Consider the following 17,565-nt stretch of genomic DNA (forward strand, 5'->3'; position numbering starts at 1 on the left):
AGCATTTATTTAAAATAGATCTCTTTTCTAACAATATACACTGCTGTTCAAAAGTTGGTACATTTTTATTTTTTAAGAAATTATTACTTTTATTTAGCGCACTGAAAAAAATGATGCATTGAATTTGCTAAATTTTTAAAAGGTAAAGTTAAAAGGTAAGTGGTTGCAATCAATTTATTTTAGCTGCGTTTATGTAAAAACAAAAGTTGTTGAAAGTTAGTCAACTAATTTTATTTAAATGTAACTAAAATAAATTTAATCTAACCACTTACCTTAACATTTTTTAGTAAATGCATTTTTTTCTTCAGTGAAGCATGTTAAATTGTTTTTTTTTTTTTTTAAGTGATAGCAAAGACTTTGTTAGAAAATATTTATGTTTTGAACAAATGCTGTTCTATTTAGCTTTTTATTCATCAAAGAATCCTGAAATTGAATCCAAAAATGGATCATTCTAATAATAAATCAGCATTTTAGAATGATTTCTGAAGGATCATGGGACACTGAAGACCGAAGTGACGGCTGATGAAAATGTAGCTTTGCATCACAGGAAAAAAATATATTTTAAACCATTACTTTATATTGGAGTAACTTTTTTGCAGTATTTATTTTTTTCTGTAGTTTTGATTTAAAATACTATTTAAGTTTTGCATGTTTTTTTTTTTTTTTTCAGTTAATCTTTATTTCTAGTTACAGGTTATGAAAATGTTTCTTTGTGGTTTTAGTTTTAGTTAAAGATAAAAACCCTGGTGAGGACACAGTTTTTTTTTTTTTTGGTACGTTATTTTAACTAAAATACATCAGCTATAAAACACACAGGATACAGGAGTCCAAAAACATCTTAAGCTTGGATAAATAAGGACTGGATACTCTTAATTTGTTTTGAGAGAGAAAAAAAGACAACGCTAGATTTTATTTCTGTTTATCTTTGTTTTTCTCCAAATGCTAACAAAGCAAGACAAAAATAGTTCTTCAGGTTTGTAAAGTTTTATGAAATTCTTATAACGCATGTATTTCTCATGTATATTAAGAAGTACATTTCTTGAACGATTGCAGCATTCAGACTCTAACTAACACTGGACACACATATTACCAATGCAGCTCAGATGAGGTTAATTTCACCTTTAGAGCGCTTGTGTGTCTGTGTGTGTGGTTGTGTTTAACACGCATGCAAGGCTTCTGGAGAATATGAAAGTAAGTTACAGTGCAAGGGTCTCGTCCTCGTCTTCACGCTGAGAGCCGGATGTGGTGACAAGAGCTCCTAGTTTGGTCACATGTGAAGGATGCTTTGAGGTCACTCGGTTTGTTATTCTCACGCCTGAAAGATTAGAAACCAGAAACCTCCCCTGCTTTACTATTCCACAAACACACGTGGTTTATTTATTAAAACACTTCTTACAAATGTCAAAGATCATGTTAATAAGACTTGTGTGCTTTAATGACAGATTTGTGTGCATTCAACAGCATTTCTCAGAAGGATACGCACAATAAAGTAACAAATTCACATGCAATGCATGACTGAATGTGATATTGCATTCACCTGCACATCTGCAGTAAAGCCGAGTGCAGTTTTAATGCCCCAAATGTGTGTCGATCAACCCGTCTGCTCTCTGCAGCTTCATGCAGGTCTGTTTCTGTGGGAAGCGTGTGAAAACTAGGACACTAAAGTTCATTTTTCAGACATTTGAACACTTCTTGACTTGAAATGGGAAATAGAAAACTGCTGATGTGGAGAAATGACTCCTGCTGCCACCAGATGGTGCTAAAAGTACAATGATAAACCATAAATCCTCCTGAGACTTCCAGAGGTCTTTGGGACTTTCAGTGCTGTGATCCGCTTCTGGGCTTCTCAAAAGATTCACCCACTTTTATTGTTTCTGCCTGTCAATTTAAAACACAGCGAGTTGTTTTCACTCCTACAAGTCAGGCTGAAAATGAAATAATTTTAAATTAGTTATACATGAAACTCCGATTAAAAAATTGAATTAGCAGTTTTGGGGGTAATGCATTACAAGTAACGCAAGTTACATAATAATGTTACTTTTTCCAAGTAACTAGTAAAGTAACGCATTACTTTTTAATTGACAAGAAAATATCTGTTTAAATAATAAATATTTATTGATTAAAAGCTCTCCTGTCCCCATGTTGAGAGAAATCCTGAGCAAGATGTTACTTTAGTTCTAGAATAAATGTGAACATGCATTAATTCATCTCACTCACTGAAAAACAAATACAGTGTTCTTCAAAATGAATAAAAACTGAAATTCAACGCAAACCTGCAATAATTAAATATGTTAAATCATCAATCCTTTATGTATTTAATCCCATTTTATTAACCGATGTCTTTGCTGCCGACCTTCGATGATCCAATTCATCCATACTAATAAGCAAAAATTACTCAAGATAATCTAACATTTGTTTTCTTTTTTTTTCTCTAAACCTGAGGCTTTTACTGTGAAGAGGCTTTTACATTTGACAAAAATAGAACTTTTTATATTAAAAACAAACAAGCAAGCCCTGGCCAGATTTAAAAAGTAACGCAAAAGTAACGTAACGCATTACTTTCCATAAAAAGTAACTAAGTAACTAATTAGTTACTTTTTTAGGGAGTAACTCAATATTGTAATGCATTAAAAGTGCATTTAAAAGTAAATTTCCCCAACACTCTTAATTAGTATATATTATATTGTATATTGTTGATAGTTTACTGTTATGTCTATATTTGTCCAAATGTGCAGTGTAGCACTTCCATTTCCATCAGTTGCAATTTATAACATTTCTCATTTAGACTGTTTGATGAAACACAAGTGAAGCCTAAATTAAAAATTAAAAAAAAAATTGCTCACCCTCAAACCCATCAAAGGTCAGATTTGTTAAAATGTGTCATTCTGTCTCACCAATGGATCCTCAGCAGTGAATGGGTGCCGTCAGAATGAGAGTTGAAACATCTGATAAAAACATCACAATAATCCACACCACTCCAGTCCATCAGTTAACATCTTTACAAGACAAAAACTGAAACAAATCCAACAAATTTTTAATAATCCATAATAGTGCTTCCTCCAGTGAAAAAGTCCATCTCCTGTGGTCTCTCGCATCAAAATCCAGCCACAAATTTGGTTTGTAAACGGTGTTTGATCTGTGCAGATTTCTCTCCTGATTCAGACCAGACTCCTTTTTTACTGGAGGAAGTGTTATTATGGATTATAGACTCGTATTTTTTGTTAAAAACATCTTACTGATTGATTTGTTTCAGCTTTTGTCTTCTCAAGATGTTAACTGATGGACTGGAGTGCTGTGGGTTATTGTGATGTTTTTATCAGCTGTTTAAACTCTCATTCTGACGGCACCCATTCACTCCAGAGGATCCGTTGGTGAAGAAACAAACTCACATACATCTCACAATGGCCTGAAGGAGAGCACATTATCAGCAAATGATCTTATCTTATTAGTTTTGGATGAACTATTACTTTAAAGTGATGGCTGCCAGTGACGATCTGACAAATGTGGCATATATATTGTTTTTAAAAAAGGTATTAAAATTGGTATTAGTCCTACTAATCCAGTCCAATCAGAGCCTCAGGGTGCTTTTTAGATTTTTGACATCTAGACTCATAAATGAGGACAAATAATATTCACAGACTTTTTACACATTGTGAAATATTTTCAGAAGAAAGTAAATTGAGAGTCAGAATGTGAATCTGTGGTAATATCAGGAGGTGTAACAGGCGGAAACAACCGGAGTGGGTGAATACTTTCAGAAGGCACTACGGCGTCAGTGAACTGCTGAGTGTGAGCCACGGGACGGAGTTAAAGAACGGATGACACTTGATGTCGCTCACACCGCCTCCTCCTGATCCCAGACGATAACACGCATCAAACTGGAGCAGCTGCGAGACACAGCAAGAGGAAAACATCAGCAGCGACTCAATGACTGACATCTTTAGTTAGGAGATGCACAAACAGAATAGAAAACAAGCATGAAAGGCATTAGAAAAAGACAAACACACCTCTAGCCACCTTTATGAGTTGAGATCAGAATAATTGGCAAGTATAATTTACATTACTTTCATGCTTCATTCATCCATGCTCTTAGTTTTCATATACTGCAATATCATGTTTGATGTAAAGGGGTCGTCGGATGCCCGTTTTACACAAGTATGATTCTTTAAGGTCTTCATGAAAAAAAAACTTTGGTTAAACTTCCTCATTAGTGGTGTAAAACAACACCCTTTTTACCTTGTCAAAAACAGCTCTGTTCAAGGTGACCTGCTTTTGGTGCATGCCTCTTTAACTGATAACCTCTCTTCTGTTGTTTGTGTATTCACAAAAATATTGATGTAGGGGAGAGTGGGGACGATTGCAACATGGCTCATTTCCTCAAGCAGGAATGAGATACAGAGATGATATTCATAATGCACATGTTTTATTTGCCTCTCATTCTTCCTGGAAGAAATCAGCCACATGTGATCATTCCTTCTACAAAAAATCTATTTTAAGTTAAAAAAGTCATAGTGTCTTGTTTGTGTGACACACTGTAAAAACATTTTAATCGGTGCATTCTGAGCTTCTGATAGGCATGGCTAGTGTGTGTCAATGATATTGTCTCCAGCTAATATACCAATTTGTATCATGGCTATCACTGTAGGGACATCAGTGCTGTCCCTTACCACAATAAAATGCGTTACTTACACACTATTGTGCTGTTTAAATACTGTGCAGTTGCTTTGACACAATCTGTATTGTTAAAAGAGCTATATAAATAAAGGTGACTTGACTGATTGATTTAAAAGCTTACCATAACATTACATAATTGTAATTTCATAATAATAATGAACCCCTTTAATTGTTAGGTATCTCTCCTTTTTTTAAGTGAATAGGTAACAAATCTGCTTGTTACTTAAAGGGATAGTTCACCCAAAAATGAAAATTTGATGTTTATCTGCTTACCCCCAGGGCATCCAAGATGTAGGTGACTTTGTTTCCTCAGAAAAACACAAAGATTTTTCACGAAAACCGGTGCAGTCTATCAGCCATATAATGGATGTGGATGGGCACCAGACCTTTAAAAGTAAAAAAAACAAACATGCACAGACAAATCCAAATTACACCCTGTGACAAGGACGATAAAAAATAATATAAAATGATTTAAATACTGTTCAGTTTCTCCCAAAAACCGATCGTTTCGTGTCTTAGGACATCAATGTATCGTCACGAGCCGCAGGGTGTGATTTGGATTTGTCTGTGCATGTTTTTGTTTACTTTTAAAGGTTTGGTGCTCATCCACATCCATTGTATGGCTGGCAGACTGCACCGGTTTTCGTTAAAAGTCTTCGTTTGTGTTTTTCTGAGGAAACAAAGTCACCTACATCTTGGATGCCCTGGGGGTAAGCAGATAAACATCAAATTTTTCATTTTTGGGTGAACTGTCTCTTTAAGAATGTTTTTCATATACTATTCTGTTTTTTTACAGCCAATTTGCCTTATTAAAGACCCTGACTGTGCACGAATAAAATTAAGAAAAAGCAAAATGATATTTAGGACTGATTTAATTACATTTTATTGAATGTTGCAACTATCCCCTATTGTGGGGACAGTTGCAACTATTCACTTTGTCTATTTAAGTGTAAATTGTGTCTATATTATCATATGTACACATGTTGCAGCAATATGGGGGAATAGCTGACAAATGTGGCTTTATTGTATTAAAATTTTGGCTTTTCAATACAAACAGTCTCTGAGAAATTAAAGAAATGCAAAATGTGTTGCAACCGTCCCCACTCTCCCCTGTATTTACAAAATCTAGCAAACCCAGTGCAGTTTTAACCCTGAACACTCAAACACTGAGCATATGTCTATCAGTTTGCATTGAGAGAGCAGGTACCTCGGTGAGAAGCGAGGCAGCTGCAGTGCTGAGGAATTCTGGGATATGGAGCGGAGTGTGAGGGTGAATGCCTGAAGGGTGGCACTGCCACAGGGGCTGCGGAGAAACAGTTGAACAAATGAAAGCAACTCTGGACAGTCAAGAGATTTTTGTGTATTTTTAACTGAAGTAGTAGATTTTTGGAAACTGCTATAATGCCTCAGCAGCCTGATTAACTACCTCTGTGTGTGGAAAAAACACTGGCGTTCGCTAACATAAAACATTTTCAGTCATTTATGGATTAATTTTGAGTTTGTCAATATTAAACCAGGAATAAGAACAGCTTACCATGCCAGTTAGAAGCTCATACAATAACGCTCCAAGACTCCACCAATCACACGCCTCTGTGATTTTTGACACGCCTCCAATTTCTGCTCCAAATCAGCAAAAACAATCTCAACTAGTTATTACATCTCAAGAGAAGGGAATCTGTGTTAGAAATCTACTATTGCAGTTTGATGAGATTTTGAAAAAAACAATAATAATTTTGAAATGTTTCACCTGGTGCACAGTACATCTCTTCCATTGCTTTCAGGTTAATTTCGGCCTGAACTTCTGTCCACTGCCCAAAGTACGTAAGACACGCCTCACCTGTGTGCAAAACGTTTGAGCAACTGTTTGAAAATGCTAAAAACCGATGTCTTTTGTGAAACACAAAAAGAAATACTAGACAGAATATCCAAGCTGCTTTTTTTTCTCCATACTGTAAAACTGAAACATTGTCGAGCACCGAAAAGAGCAAAACCGTTTTGTAAAGGTAAATACACAGTCAATAAGTCCTATATTCCAAGTCTTCTGAAGTCATTTGATGCTTTGTATGTGGAACAAAGTGAAATTTTAGTCAGATAGCACATGTACATCTGCAAGATGTCTGTTAAAGATCACTTGATCTGGAAAGCATCTGACAGACGTCTATAAGATGTCAGTTTTTTCTAAATCATAAACATCTTAAAGACATCTATTTGACATCTGATAGGAAACGTCCTATAGATGTATTGCAGATGCGCAAACACTCTCATCTTGCAGATGTAAATGTAGACGTCAAATAGACGTCTCCAAGATGTATGTTTGCTATCAGAGAGTCTCATTTGCAGTCAAATGATAGTAAGGTGTAATGGGTGGTTTTGGTTTTGTTTTGGGATTTGCTTCATGTTCTTGTTTTCATGTCTTTTATTTTGAAGTTTAGCCATGGTCCTTGTCTAGTCTTGCTTCCCTTGCCGTCTTTTTTTCCTGTCATTGGTTCCTTAGTTTAATGTGTCATGTTCTCATTGGTTGTCTTAGTCATGTGCCTTGTTTTTTATTGGTTTGTTTGTGTCATGTGACTATCATTGTCTAGTATAAGTAGCCCTTGTGTTTTCATTGTTCCTTGTTGTGTATTGAAGTTATAATCTGCTGTTGGTGAGTTCTGTTTCTAGTCTGTTCATGCCATGTCAAGTCAAGTCATTGTTTGGATTGTTTGTTTGGATTTCTGGATCAATGTAAATAAAGCTGCACTTGGGTTCTTAACTTCAACACGCCTTCAGTGGACTCATTACATAAGGTGAGTAATGGTAATGATAAAGCTGCACTATTGTTACAACTTTTTGTTCTTTTCAGATCTTGAAAGTATAAATCACTATTAATTCTTTGTATGGAAAGGCACAGTGTAAAAATCTTGTTATCGATGACAATTTTTTGGGCGAACGTTTCCTTTTCCTGCAGACTTCAGTTCCAGCCTGCTCCAACACACCCTACCAGAAACTTTTTAGCAATCCTGAACACCTCGATTAGCTGTTCCTGGTGTGTTGTAGCAAATTGAAGCTAAACTCTGCAGGATAGTAGCCCTGCAGGAGCAGGGTTGGCTACGCCTGCTATAGTTTAATTGTTGAGAAATTTAGGACAGAACTCTAGTCACTTTCCTACAGAGTTTACCTCCAACACCAATCAAACTCTGTTTGTAACTAGTAAGTCTGAAGACCATGATCAGGGTTGGAGTTAACCTCTGCATGAGAGTAGCCCTCTAGGACTAAAGTTAAAGAGCCTTAACCAAGGATAAAGACGTACCACTATTGCGTAGTAGAATATTTTGTGGGTTGAGGTCCTGGCACACAATGCCCTGCTCATGAAGACTTTCCAAGGCCAACAGAATCTGAGCCCCCCACAGTCGCACCTCATCTTCAGGGAGTCCCCGTCTACCCCACATCAATTTGGCACTGAAGTTCTTGGCCTTAATTTGGGGGTGAAGCTGTTCTAGTTCAGTCTCGCTCCGACAGGAGCTGTTTGCAACTTGTGGCTGTTTAAACGAAGAGTTGAAGAACTCGCAGTTCTCCATGTCCTCCTTCCCGACCTCCCTCACCATGTCAACACTGTTCACCTGAGAAGCCATCTTTGTAAAGTCTAAAGAGATACTTTCTTGTTTTTGAGGTGTACATTCAAATGGATTGCGATGAGAACTGATTTTGCTCAATTCAGCCACAAACTGTGAAATCTGTCCATTTCCAGTGAGTTTACAGTTAGTGACACCTTGCTCATGCATTTGGTTTTGTGGAGGTAAATGTGATGTGTTGGGAACTATCCGCACTCTTTGTGGAAGAACATCAACCGTGCTGCAAAGGGTTGGTTGTGCATTTTCACCAAATAAAGACGCTGGAGTAATCTGAGATGCAATGCTAAATCCTAGAATATCTGAGTTCAATCCTGGTACAGTGAAACTCAGACAGTCCTGAGCAGGTTCCAAAGCATTCCAAGCTTTGTTCAGATCTATGCAGGAGTCAATGCGCTCAATGCGGACATCATTCCCTAGAAGGTCGGAAGTGACATCTAGAGGATCCCGAGTGTCCACAATCACACAGGGATGAATGGGAAGAGGAACATTATCCTGAGGTATAGACTTGAGACCATTGGGTAGACCGACAGAAGGAAGCGCATTATCTGTCCTTGTTGCATACAAACTTAGAGAACTCCCCTGTTGGCATCCTGAATCTTCACAGTAGGAGTGGGTTGTACAGTTCTCAAGACGATAGTCTTGAGTTGGGCTGCCTGGCCTCTCAATAGGTGTGGTTCTCCCATAGTTCTCATTGAGGTAAATCTCCTGGCGGAGAGCAGGGAGGGTGTAGCTGTTCTTCATAAAGATCTTGTGCTGGTTGGGGCTGAAGCACTCTGGATGCTCCCTCACTGCTTCACTTCTGACTCTGTGAAGTCTGGAAAAGAGTCTTCCACCTATAGAAAAGCAAAGCCATTAAACCATATGCCATTATGCTCTCCAAGTACCCTGTGACTATGAGGAGCTTATGGCAAGGCAACTTTTTGAAACATCTGGGTGGATCAGGGTTCTTTGCATCTGGACCTTGAGGTCCACTGTCCTGCAGAACTTGGCTCCAACTTTAATCACAAGGCCTTCAGGGTTAGTAGAAAATGGAAAGGCAGTTGAGTTTGATCAGGGTTGGAGCTAAACTCTGCAGGATAGTAGACCTCCAGAACAAGATCTGAAGATTCCTGATATACATATTTTTCCATATTCTTTATACACAATATTCTCATGTATGATCTCTGCAACAGCAATGCTTAACAAGTTCCTTAAATTTTATCTCTTGACTCTAGCTCAGGGGTGCCCAAACTGCTCAAGGTCTTTCTAGGCATATTAGAAACTTCCAGGCAGGTGTGTAAGGCAAGTTGTAGCTAAACTCTGCAGGATATCCGAGTTTGGGCACCCCTGCTCTAGCCACATCTCTTTCATGATTAGACTTCAGTAATAATTTGGATACTATAGAGCAGAAATGTCCAATTCTGCTTCTGTTGTGCTAATGTCTTGTAGAGCAGGGGATCTCAACTCTAGCCTTCGAGGTCCACTTTCTAGCAGGGTTTATGTCCAATCTTGATCAAATTCACCTGCCTGTATCTTTCTAGTAATCCTGAAGACCTTGATTAGCTTGTTCAGGTCTGTTTATGCAGGTCCTCTGCTGGTTTATGCTGGTCATGTTGTTGTCAGGGACCAGCATAAACCAGCAAAGACCAGCATAAACCAGCAAAGGGCCAGAATTAACCACCAAAGACCAGCATAAACCAGCAAAGGGCCAGAATTAACCACCAAAGACCAGCATAAACCAGCAAAGGGCCAGCATTAACCAGCTAAAACCAGCATCCCAGCACCAAAACATACCTAACCAGCATATGCTGTTTTTTTTTTCAGCAGGGAACTGCTTTGGAACAAAATACATGTGAGAAATGCTGCAGAAATACCCTGAATTATCTCACCTTGAACATTTTCTAGATGAAGGAACACAGTGTCTTCACTGACATAGTATTTTAGCAACTTCACCATGAAGGGCACTCCCTGAGGAATGATGGTCGACCTCTCACGACTCTCCCAGCTCGACTTCGGTAAACTCTGTCCAGAAAGCAACATTTTTTACAGTTTTACAGGTAGTACATTAGAATTAGGCCCTGTTCCTTAACCTAGTGAGCTGTCTCTTCAAACAGCCTTTTGAAGCAACATAAATGTCCTTGTGATGCAAAGTCAGAATAAATGATTGATTATTAGAAAGCATTTTGTATTTCTTTTAGTTTAGTTTCTAAAATCTAGCATTTTTTGTTTTGTCCACTCGTCTCTGTGATATCTATTTGAGCTGAAGCTTAATATCTCAAGTGTCTGGTTTCAGCAACCCGAGACGAGTTTGTACTCAGATTCAGGCACAGCAGCTTTTAACAGGATCAATCCAAACAGACTCGCAGTAATAACAGAAGACGTAAGTGTATTCCCAGAGCTGGATCCAGTAGGCTGGCCTGATTCCAGCAGGCACTCACACAGCGCTGTGGTCAGAGGTTTTCTGAAAGGAATCCATACACTACAATACTTCTGTCTCAAATGCCTACCTTAACGATAAATGTTTCCTTGCTTATCAGACTTTCAACCGTTAGCACCTGTTGAAGACACAATTATATACGATTTTAAGATTTTTTTATATCTATTGCACATCCAGTGATTGTAACTTTCTGGAATATAGATAAATGACTGACCAGATATTTCACACTTACCTTATCAATGATTCCAATGACTTTGCACATAGCCAGATTCTCCACTGGTGAACTCAGATGTCTGATCGACCGAAAGCGCAAGCTGCTATAACCCTGTTGACCAGGAAAAAAATGTGTCAAGAAAATAAATAAATAAACAGACCATAGCCTATAATTAACATCTGTCTTTGACTCACATAGCCATAACATTGTTTAACAGTTAATATCTGGTTCACATTGCAGCAAAGAACCAACCAGTTAAGGCCAGTTCACACCAATATCTGTGATCTTTTTATAATCATTTTAACACTAAGCGAAGCTATCTGTCTTTAAAGGGGTCCTATTGTACTCTTTTACAGTCTTTATTTTGTTTTGGGAGTGCACTAGAACATGCTTTCATGCTTGGTGGTTCAAAAAACGCATTATTTTTACATCATTTATATTAAATTAATTACATTTCTTACTTAGTTTTTTTTTTTTTTTTCTTGTTTCCAGCCAAAATATCTAAAAATTCTTAAATCAAGAAGGATTTTCTAGACGAGTAAAAATTGTCTTGTTTTCAGGAAAAAAAAACAAGTCAAAATTAAGTGTGTTTTTGCTTAGAACAAGATAAATAATCTGCCAATGGGGTAAGAAAAAAATCGTATTTCAACCAGACAACAAGATTATTTTGCTTACCCCATTGGCAGATTATTTAGCTTGTTCTAAGCAAAAACACACTTAATTTTGACTTGTTTTTTTTCCTGAAAACAAGACAATTTTTACTCGTCTAGAAAATCCTTCTTGATTTAAGAATTTTTTGATATTTTGGCTGGAAACAAGACGAGAAACAAGTAAGAAAAGCTTTTTTTGCAGTGTTCTGAAAAACAAAATATATTGTGATTTGTGATCAGCTTAGACAGCGTTTTAGTCCTGCCACAGTGGCAAATCCCATGTACAACTGTGCAAACTAGATTAAAGTGATTCTTACGTTTTAAATAAGGATATTTTCTTTTTACAACAACACATCAGATCACTAAAGGAGGCGTGTACTGACCCCTCTGGAGCCATGTGAGGCACTTTTTATTATGGATCGACTTGTTTTGGACTGATGGAGAGAAACACTTGTCTATGCCATTCTAAAGCTTGGGAGTGCCAGGATATTTTCAATATAACTCTGACTGCATTTGTCTGAAAGAAGGAAGTTATATACACATAGGATGCATGGAGGGTGAGTAAATAATACACTACAGTAAGTGGCTGTCCATGCTACATCATTTATGCCCGAATATACACACCACACACTGGCTAAAGTTAAAAAAAGTGAAAAAAAGCATAATAGGACCCCTTTAAACAGCTTGAGTATGTAAAGTGGCATGTTGTGTTTTACAAGAAATAAATGAAAAATAATTACAGTAATGTGAGATTGAGGAAAGGATGAGAGAATATATTAAACTGTGGCTATAAAAGTCAAAAAATCAAAACAAATAGAAAAAAGCAAGTTCAGTGGAAGCCTAAACAGATGTGCTGTCATGCATCACCTACTCCTAAATGAGTGGATCCTTTAGTGATGTTGTCCTGTAAGTAAGAGATGAAGATCTCCTCGGCTCTCTTCAGATATTGAGTGGTCTTTCGTTTCACGGCTTCACGTCTCTCTTTATTTGGATCCACTGTAAGACACAGAAAACTGCATTAGTGTGGAGATCTGTGATTGACTCTTGTCTAAATTCTGACCTTTATCTTAATCTGCCATTATATCAGACACGTCTTTGTTTATTCCCACAAGCGTTTTTGTTTTCCTCTTCCAAACCATTATAGCTCATGCTGTGAATTTAAATTATGTTTTGCCTCATTCAAAATCGAAAATGCCTTTACGGTTTCATTTTTGTCAGCATTTGTTTGATAAGTAAGGCAAATGAGTTGCATATGAGTTTTGAAAACACTTCCTCTAATTTTTGTACCTCTATGCTTTTTATATATACAGTATTTCACATGGTTTGACCACAGCAGCTGACTTCTGTCACGGCCCTCAACACATTTTGCTTACACAGGCTCAGCTCAGGGTTATTCTAGCTCATTGGAACAAACACTGATCTTTTTTGTGCATCACAATGTTCATTTTGGACATTCTTGTTCCTTACACTTAGAATTTAAGGCCAAATGATCAGGATTTCCCACAATAGGAAATGAGAAGGATTTGAGTTGATCAACCTCCATCTGACTATTTAAAATGGATAAACCCCAAACACAAAACTCCAAAGCTTGAGCTGAACTGAAGTGATTGACAGCGGCGGCACTCTTTAATTACTTTATAACCCATTTATGCTGGTAACCCCACACTGCAAAGTTTTCAATAATAAAATCCATATTTAACTGCAGGAATTATTCCAAAATTGTGATTGACAATAGCTGCATTTCCAATATCCCTTAAATTGTGCAAATTAAAATTGCAAATTAAAAATACGCCTAATGGAAATGCGCCAATTGCTCAAAAAAAGTTTTTCAGGCAATTCGAAAAAGGAATATTTCGCGAAACAGCAATGGAAACGTTTTTTTTTTTTTTTTTCCACATTCGATTAAATATAGCCAAAATCCCACAAAAATCCGTTGCCATGAAAAAAAAATGTTTTAGTCGCATAACATCGGTTAGTGGAAACGCCATCATTTCGCAATATTTTTTAATCGACATTTATAAAATATCGCCAAAGTTTTGCGCAAAGCTGTAATGAAAACACACCTAGTGATGACAGTTGCAACAATTGTGTGTCAAAATAGATCTGTGCATGAAGTCCTAATATTCTATAGACCTGCCACTTTCTATTACATGCAATGTATTTCTTTATTTTATTACTGGCTTAAGAATTTCAAAGCAAAGTCTACAAGCTGTCAATGTTTCCTAGTGTGATTTTGAAGTTTATTTTGTTCTGTCTTTGATTTCTCTTTTCATTTCTAAGTATGCTCTTAACCGTTCCCTCCACACCTGTGTCTTGTTTAGTTCCTTGTTTATTCTGTGTATTTATAGCACCTTTGTTTCAGTTCCGGTTTAGTAGGTTCCGCTCTGTTATGCTTTCTTCAACTACTAACCCCAAAAGTTTTTATGACCATGCCCTGTATGCATCATGCACATTAAAATTTTTTTTTTTTTTAGAAATGCAGATTTGCTCTTTGTTACTTCTTCGTTACAGTTGCTTGAGGTATCTGTAACTTACTGTATAAAAATTTGTCAAATTAGGTTTTTATATCGCAACAAATATAGATATTTAATCAGAAGATTTAATCAAGATTTATATGCAGTCTTCCAATGTTACACACACATTTAGACTGATTATATGAATGCTTGGTTAGCAGACTTTTCTTCTTGTCAGGGCAACAGTTCAATAAAAAGAAATAAATATTACGTGATTTAAATTGCAAAAAAAAAAAAAAACAATTTTTATTTTATTTTTTTTATTTTTTTTGCTATTTTTCGCTAAAGAAAATTTCCAAACAAAGCCATGCTGTGCATCTCTCAACAAGTGAGTCAATGATTCACTGATCTATTTATGAAAATAGTTCCTTACTTTCCTGAATGAATCTGTCGTTTTGGACGAATAACTTGAATAAATGACTCAGGGCTTATTAAAAACAGTGGCTTGCTGCCACCTTCTGGTAATTTTAGTTTCATATTTTAAGTATTATTCTATTTTTCTATGATTTCTACATTCCAATTTTTATAGTTTAAACAGTAATCTCATAACATTATTTATGCAAATTGTAAGTGCAGTGTAAATGCATGTACAACTGCTAAAATACAAGTGTAGGGAACCCTGAATGTTAAACCATACTTGGCTTTTTCTTTAAAAAATAAGCCACTTTGCCAGTGTAACTTGTATATTAACAAATATATTAAGTGCAGTCGACAAAATCTTATATCAAATGACAAACTGTAAAATATAAGCTGAGAGAGCCCTCGGCTATCAAGACTAAAATGCTGATGCACTACACCTAATGACAATAATGACAATAAAATCAGTGCTTTAAGTTTTCAGGTAGGTCTAACAGTAATATTCTGTGATATTCATTTTATTACGTAATATTCGTTACAGTAAACCGTCTCTCAGAAAGTGTGCAAGTACTAAACTGAGTACTCTTTTATTGTGCTTTTTCTTTGATTTAATTTGATTTGACTAAATAAGAAATTAATCAAGGCAATGACTTTGCACTTTAAGGCAAAGTGTGGTTGACTGATTACATTCAGCCAAAAGTGTTTTTCAGCATCAGAGAAACTCAAACTCAAATGCATTTTTTTTTTATCAGTTTTTCACACTATCTGTAATTTTCAATCACTATATAATTTGATGACATCTCAATCTGGCACTGTCCCAGCAGCCGTATACCCAGAGGACGTAACAGTATTAGTAGTGTTCACTTACCTTGAACTCCATTGAGCAGCAGATCGACTCCATTCTTATAGTAGCTGAACGCCGCCTCGTAGTCTTCGTTGACTTCTCGGTCCAGTGCCATTCGAATCTGCTGGGCTGCATCTAGCAGATAGTCTTTCTTTGCCATATTTGTCAGTCAGCTGGAAAGGACAAGCGTCCACAGGAACCAGAACCAGATGTCGGGTCTGTAGTTGTGAAAGCACTTGTGAAGTGGCACATCTCTGGTCATTAAAGACTCTCCCAGAAGCCCCTCGTCTCTCCTGTATTCACACGCATGTGAAACGAGGCCAGTGTCCACCTGCACAAAATACATAATCATCACATTATCAACAAAACATATCCATTAGTTAAGGTGGTACTGTCATACTGCATTAAAATGTGCCATATTTTCACTGCTGTAATGTAATGAAGTAATAATGCTTTGTAACAGTACTTAAGAATTGTTTGGGAGTATCTGTACTTTACTTGAGTTTTTATTTTACCTTTACTCCACTACATTTCCTAATTAAAATGAATACTTTTATTCCGATACATTTCCGCGAAGCATATTCGTTACTTACTACAAATAGTCAGGATCGCAGTCAGAATTGTGAGATGTTTTCTTTCTGAAATTTGCAAAACTGAATGAAAAAATGTCTCACAAAAGTATTGCCTTTTTATCTAGAAAGTGTTTGCTCACAAAAATATTGCCTTCCCCTTAAAGATTTTGCATTTGCATTAAAATTAGCATTCTTTCTTCCACCTCTTTATTTCCGTCACAAACTTTTTTGTGAACAAACGCAAAGTTTATAAACTCATAATTCTGACTTTTTATCTCAGAAAAAAAAGATAAAACTCTGAAAATAAAATTATGACTATTCTGTATATCTCACATATTCTGAATTCTTTTCAGGAAATTCATTTTTTTGTGTGATACAAACTAAATGCTGAATTTTTTCTCAGAATTGCGAGACATAAACTCAGAATTCAGACCTTTTTTTTCCTAAGAAATTGATGATATAAACTCGCAATTGTAAGAAATAATTTTCCTCACAAATGCAAGTTTGTATCTCGCAATTGTAACTTTTTTTCTCTGAATTAGGTGATATAAACTCACAGTTGTGAGAAATAAAGTCAGAATTGCAATATAAACTGATTATTCTGATGTTTTTCTCAGAAATGGTTGAAATAAACTCGCAATTACGAAGAAAAAATTGCATTTACTTGTAATCTTAAGTACATTTAAGATTTAAAAAATACTTTTGTACTTAAATACAATAAATATCACATAATTTAAGATTTTTACTCAAGTAATATTCTAAACGGTGACTGTAACTTCAACCAAAATCGTTTTCTGGTAAGACATCTTTACTTTTACTTAAGTATGGCTTTCAGGTACTTTATACACCGCTGCATATTTTAAATTTCAGACTAAAACACAACTATTTCACTATGCTTCTTTTTACTAAACTAAAATCATTTAAACAATATTAGAATCTTAAATTCATATTTTTTCAAAAATGTCTGTTTTCACTTTGAATTACTGTTGTCTATGAAATGTGCTATACAAATTAAGTCAGAATTGCAAGATATAAACTTAAAATATTCCAAAAAAACTCAATTCTGATGTGCATCACAGGCATTTCACATCCAATCCGAATCTAGAATCTGAAATACCTGTTTTATAAAATGTATAAAAACAAACACAATGCACTACGACTCACCTTTGCCCCTGAGATCTGTCACGTAAAACAGCCATGTGACCCAGTGTTTCCATCGGATCAGTCTGTCACGGGCCTCCAGAGCGGGCGGATGAGGCTTTAACCTGAATAAAAGCAAAGTTCATTTTCACTTTATATTGAAGAACAGACTGTGTGAGATACTCAGTGCTTTCTGATGAAGGTTTCTGAGAATGACTGTTAATTCACATTAAGACAAGTTAAAAAAATGAAATGAAAACCTTGAAAATAACAATATTCCTGAAGGGGTGCTTGAAAAGCCCTTGAATGATTTAAATACAATGCATCTATAAATAAGTTTAATTTTATCAATAAGCACATATCTTTTGATGCAATTCAAAAAACATACCTTTTTTGCTTATTTTGGTTAATGTCAGAAAACCATAAGCACGAATAATTCAGATCGGGATTCCAAAGTGATTTCGCTATGTATTGCTATCTTTTTTTTTCTGGTGTTTTTTTCTTAAACAGTAGAAAACATCAAACCATTTATGCAATACAGTTATAAAAAAAAAAATTCAACACAAATACAAAT

At 36.0% G+C, this 17,565-nt stretch overlaps 1 protein-coding gene across 2 annotated transcripts; it reads right to left on the bottom strand.

The window, feature by feature from the left end:
- Positions 1-876: 876 nt before the first annotated feature.
- Positions 877-17,117, bottom strand: rps6kl1 (ribosomal protein S6 kinase-like 1). 2 transcript variants are annotated; one of them, XR_012341129.1, is made up of 12 exons: positions 17,016-17,117; positions 15,304-15,610; positions 12,437-12,561; positions 10,934-11,026; positions 10,772-10,819; positions 10,154-10,286; positions 7,964-9,118; positions 6,422-6,511; positions 6,209-6,291; positions 5,882-5,977; positions 1,538-3,887; positions 877-1,315 (listed from the first exon to the last, which is right to left on the bottom strand). XR_012341129.1 is itself a non-coding variant. In XM_073827004.1 (11 exons), the coding sequence occupies exons 2-11, from the start codon at positions 15,437-15,439 to the stop codon at positions 3,765-3,767; spliced, it is 2,082 nt and encodes a 693-aa protein (XP_073683105.1). In that variant the 5' UTR covers positions 15,440-15,610; positions 17,016-17,117; the 3' UTR covers positions 1,409-3,764. The 2 variants fall into 2 exon arrangements, 1 of the variants encoding a protein (XP_073683105.1); XM_073827004.1 differs by lacking the exon at positions 877-1,315 and having other exon boundaries at positions 1,409-3,887.
- Between the last annotated feature and the right edge of the window lie 448 nt (positions 17,118-17,565).

Source organism: Garra rufa, chromosome 21, assembly GCF_049309525.1.
Source record: "Garra rufa chromosome 21, GarRuf1.0, whole genome shotgun sequence".
In the NCBI taxonomy this organism is placed as follows: domain Eukaryota; kingdom Metazoa; phylum Chordata; class Actinopteri; order Cypriniformes; family Cyprinidae; genus Garra; species Garra rufa.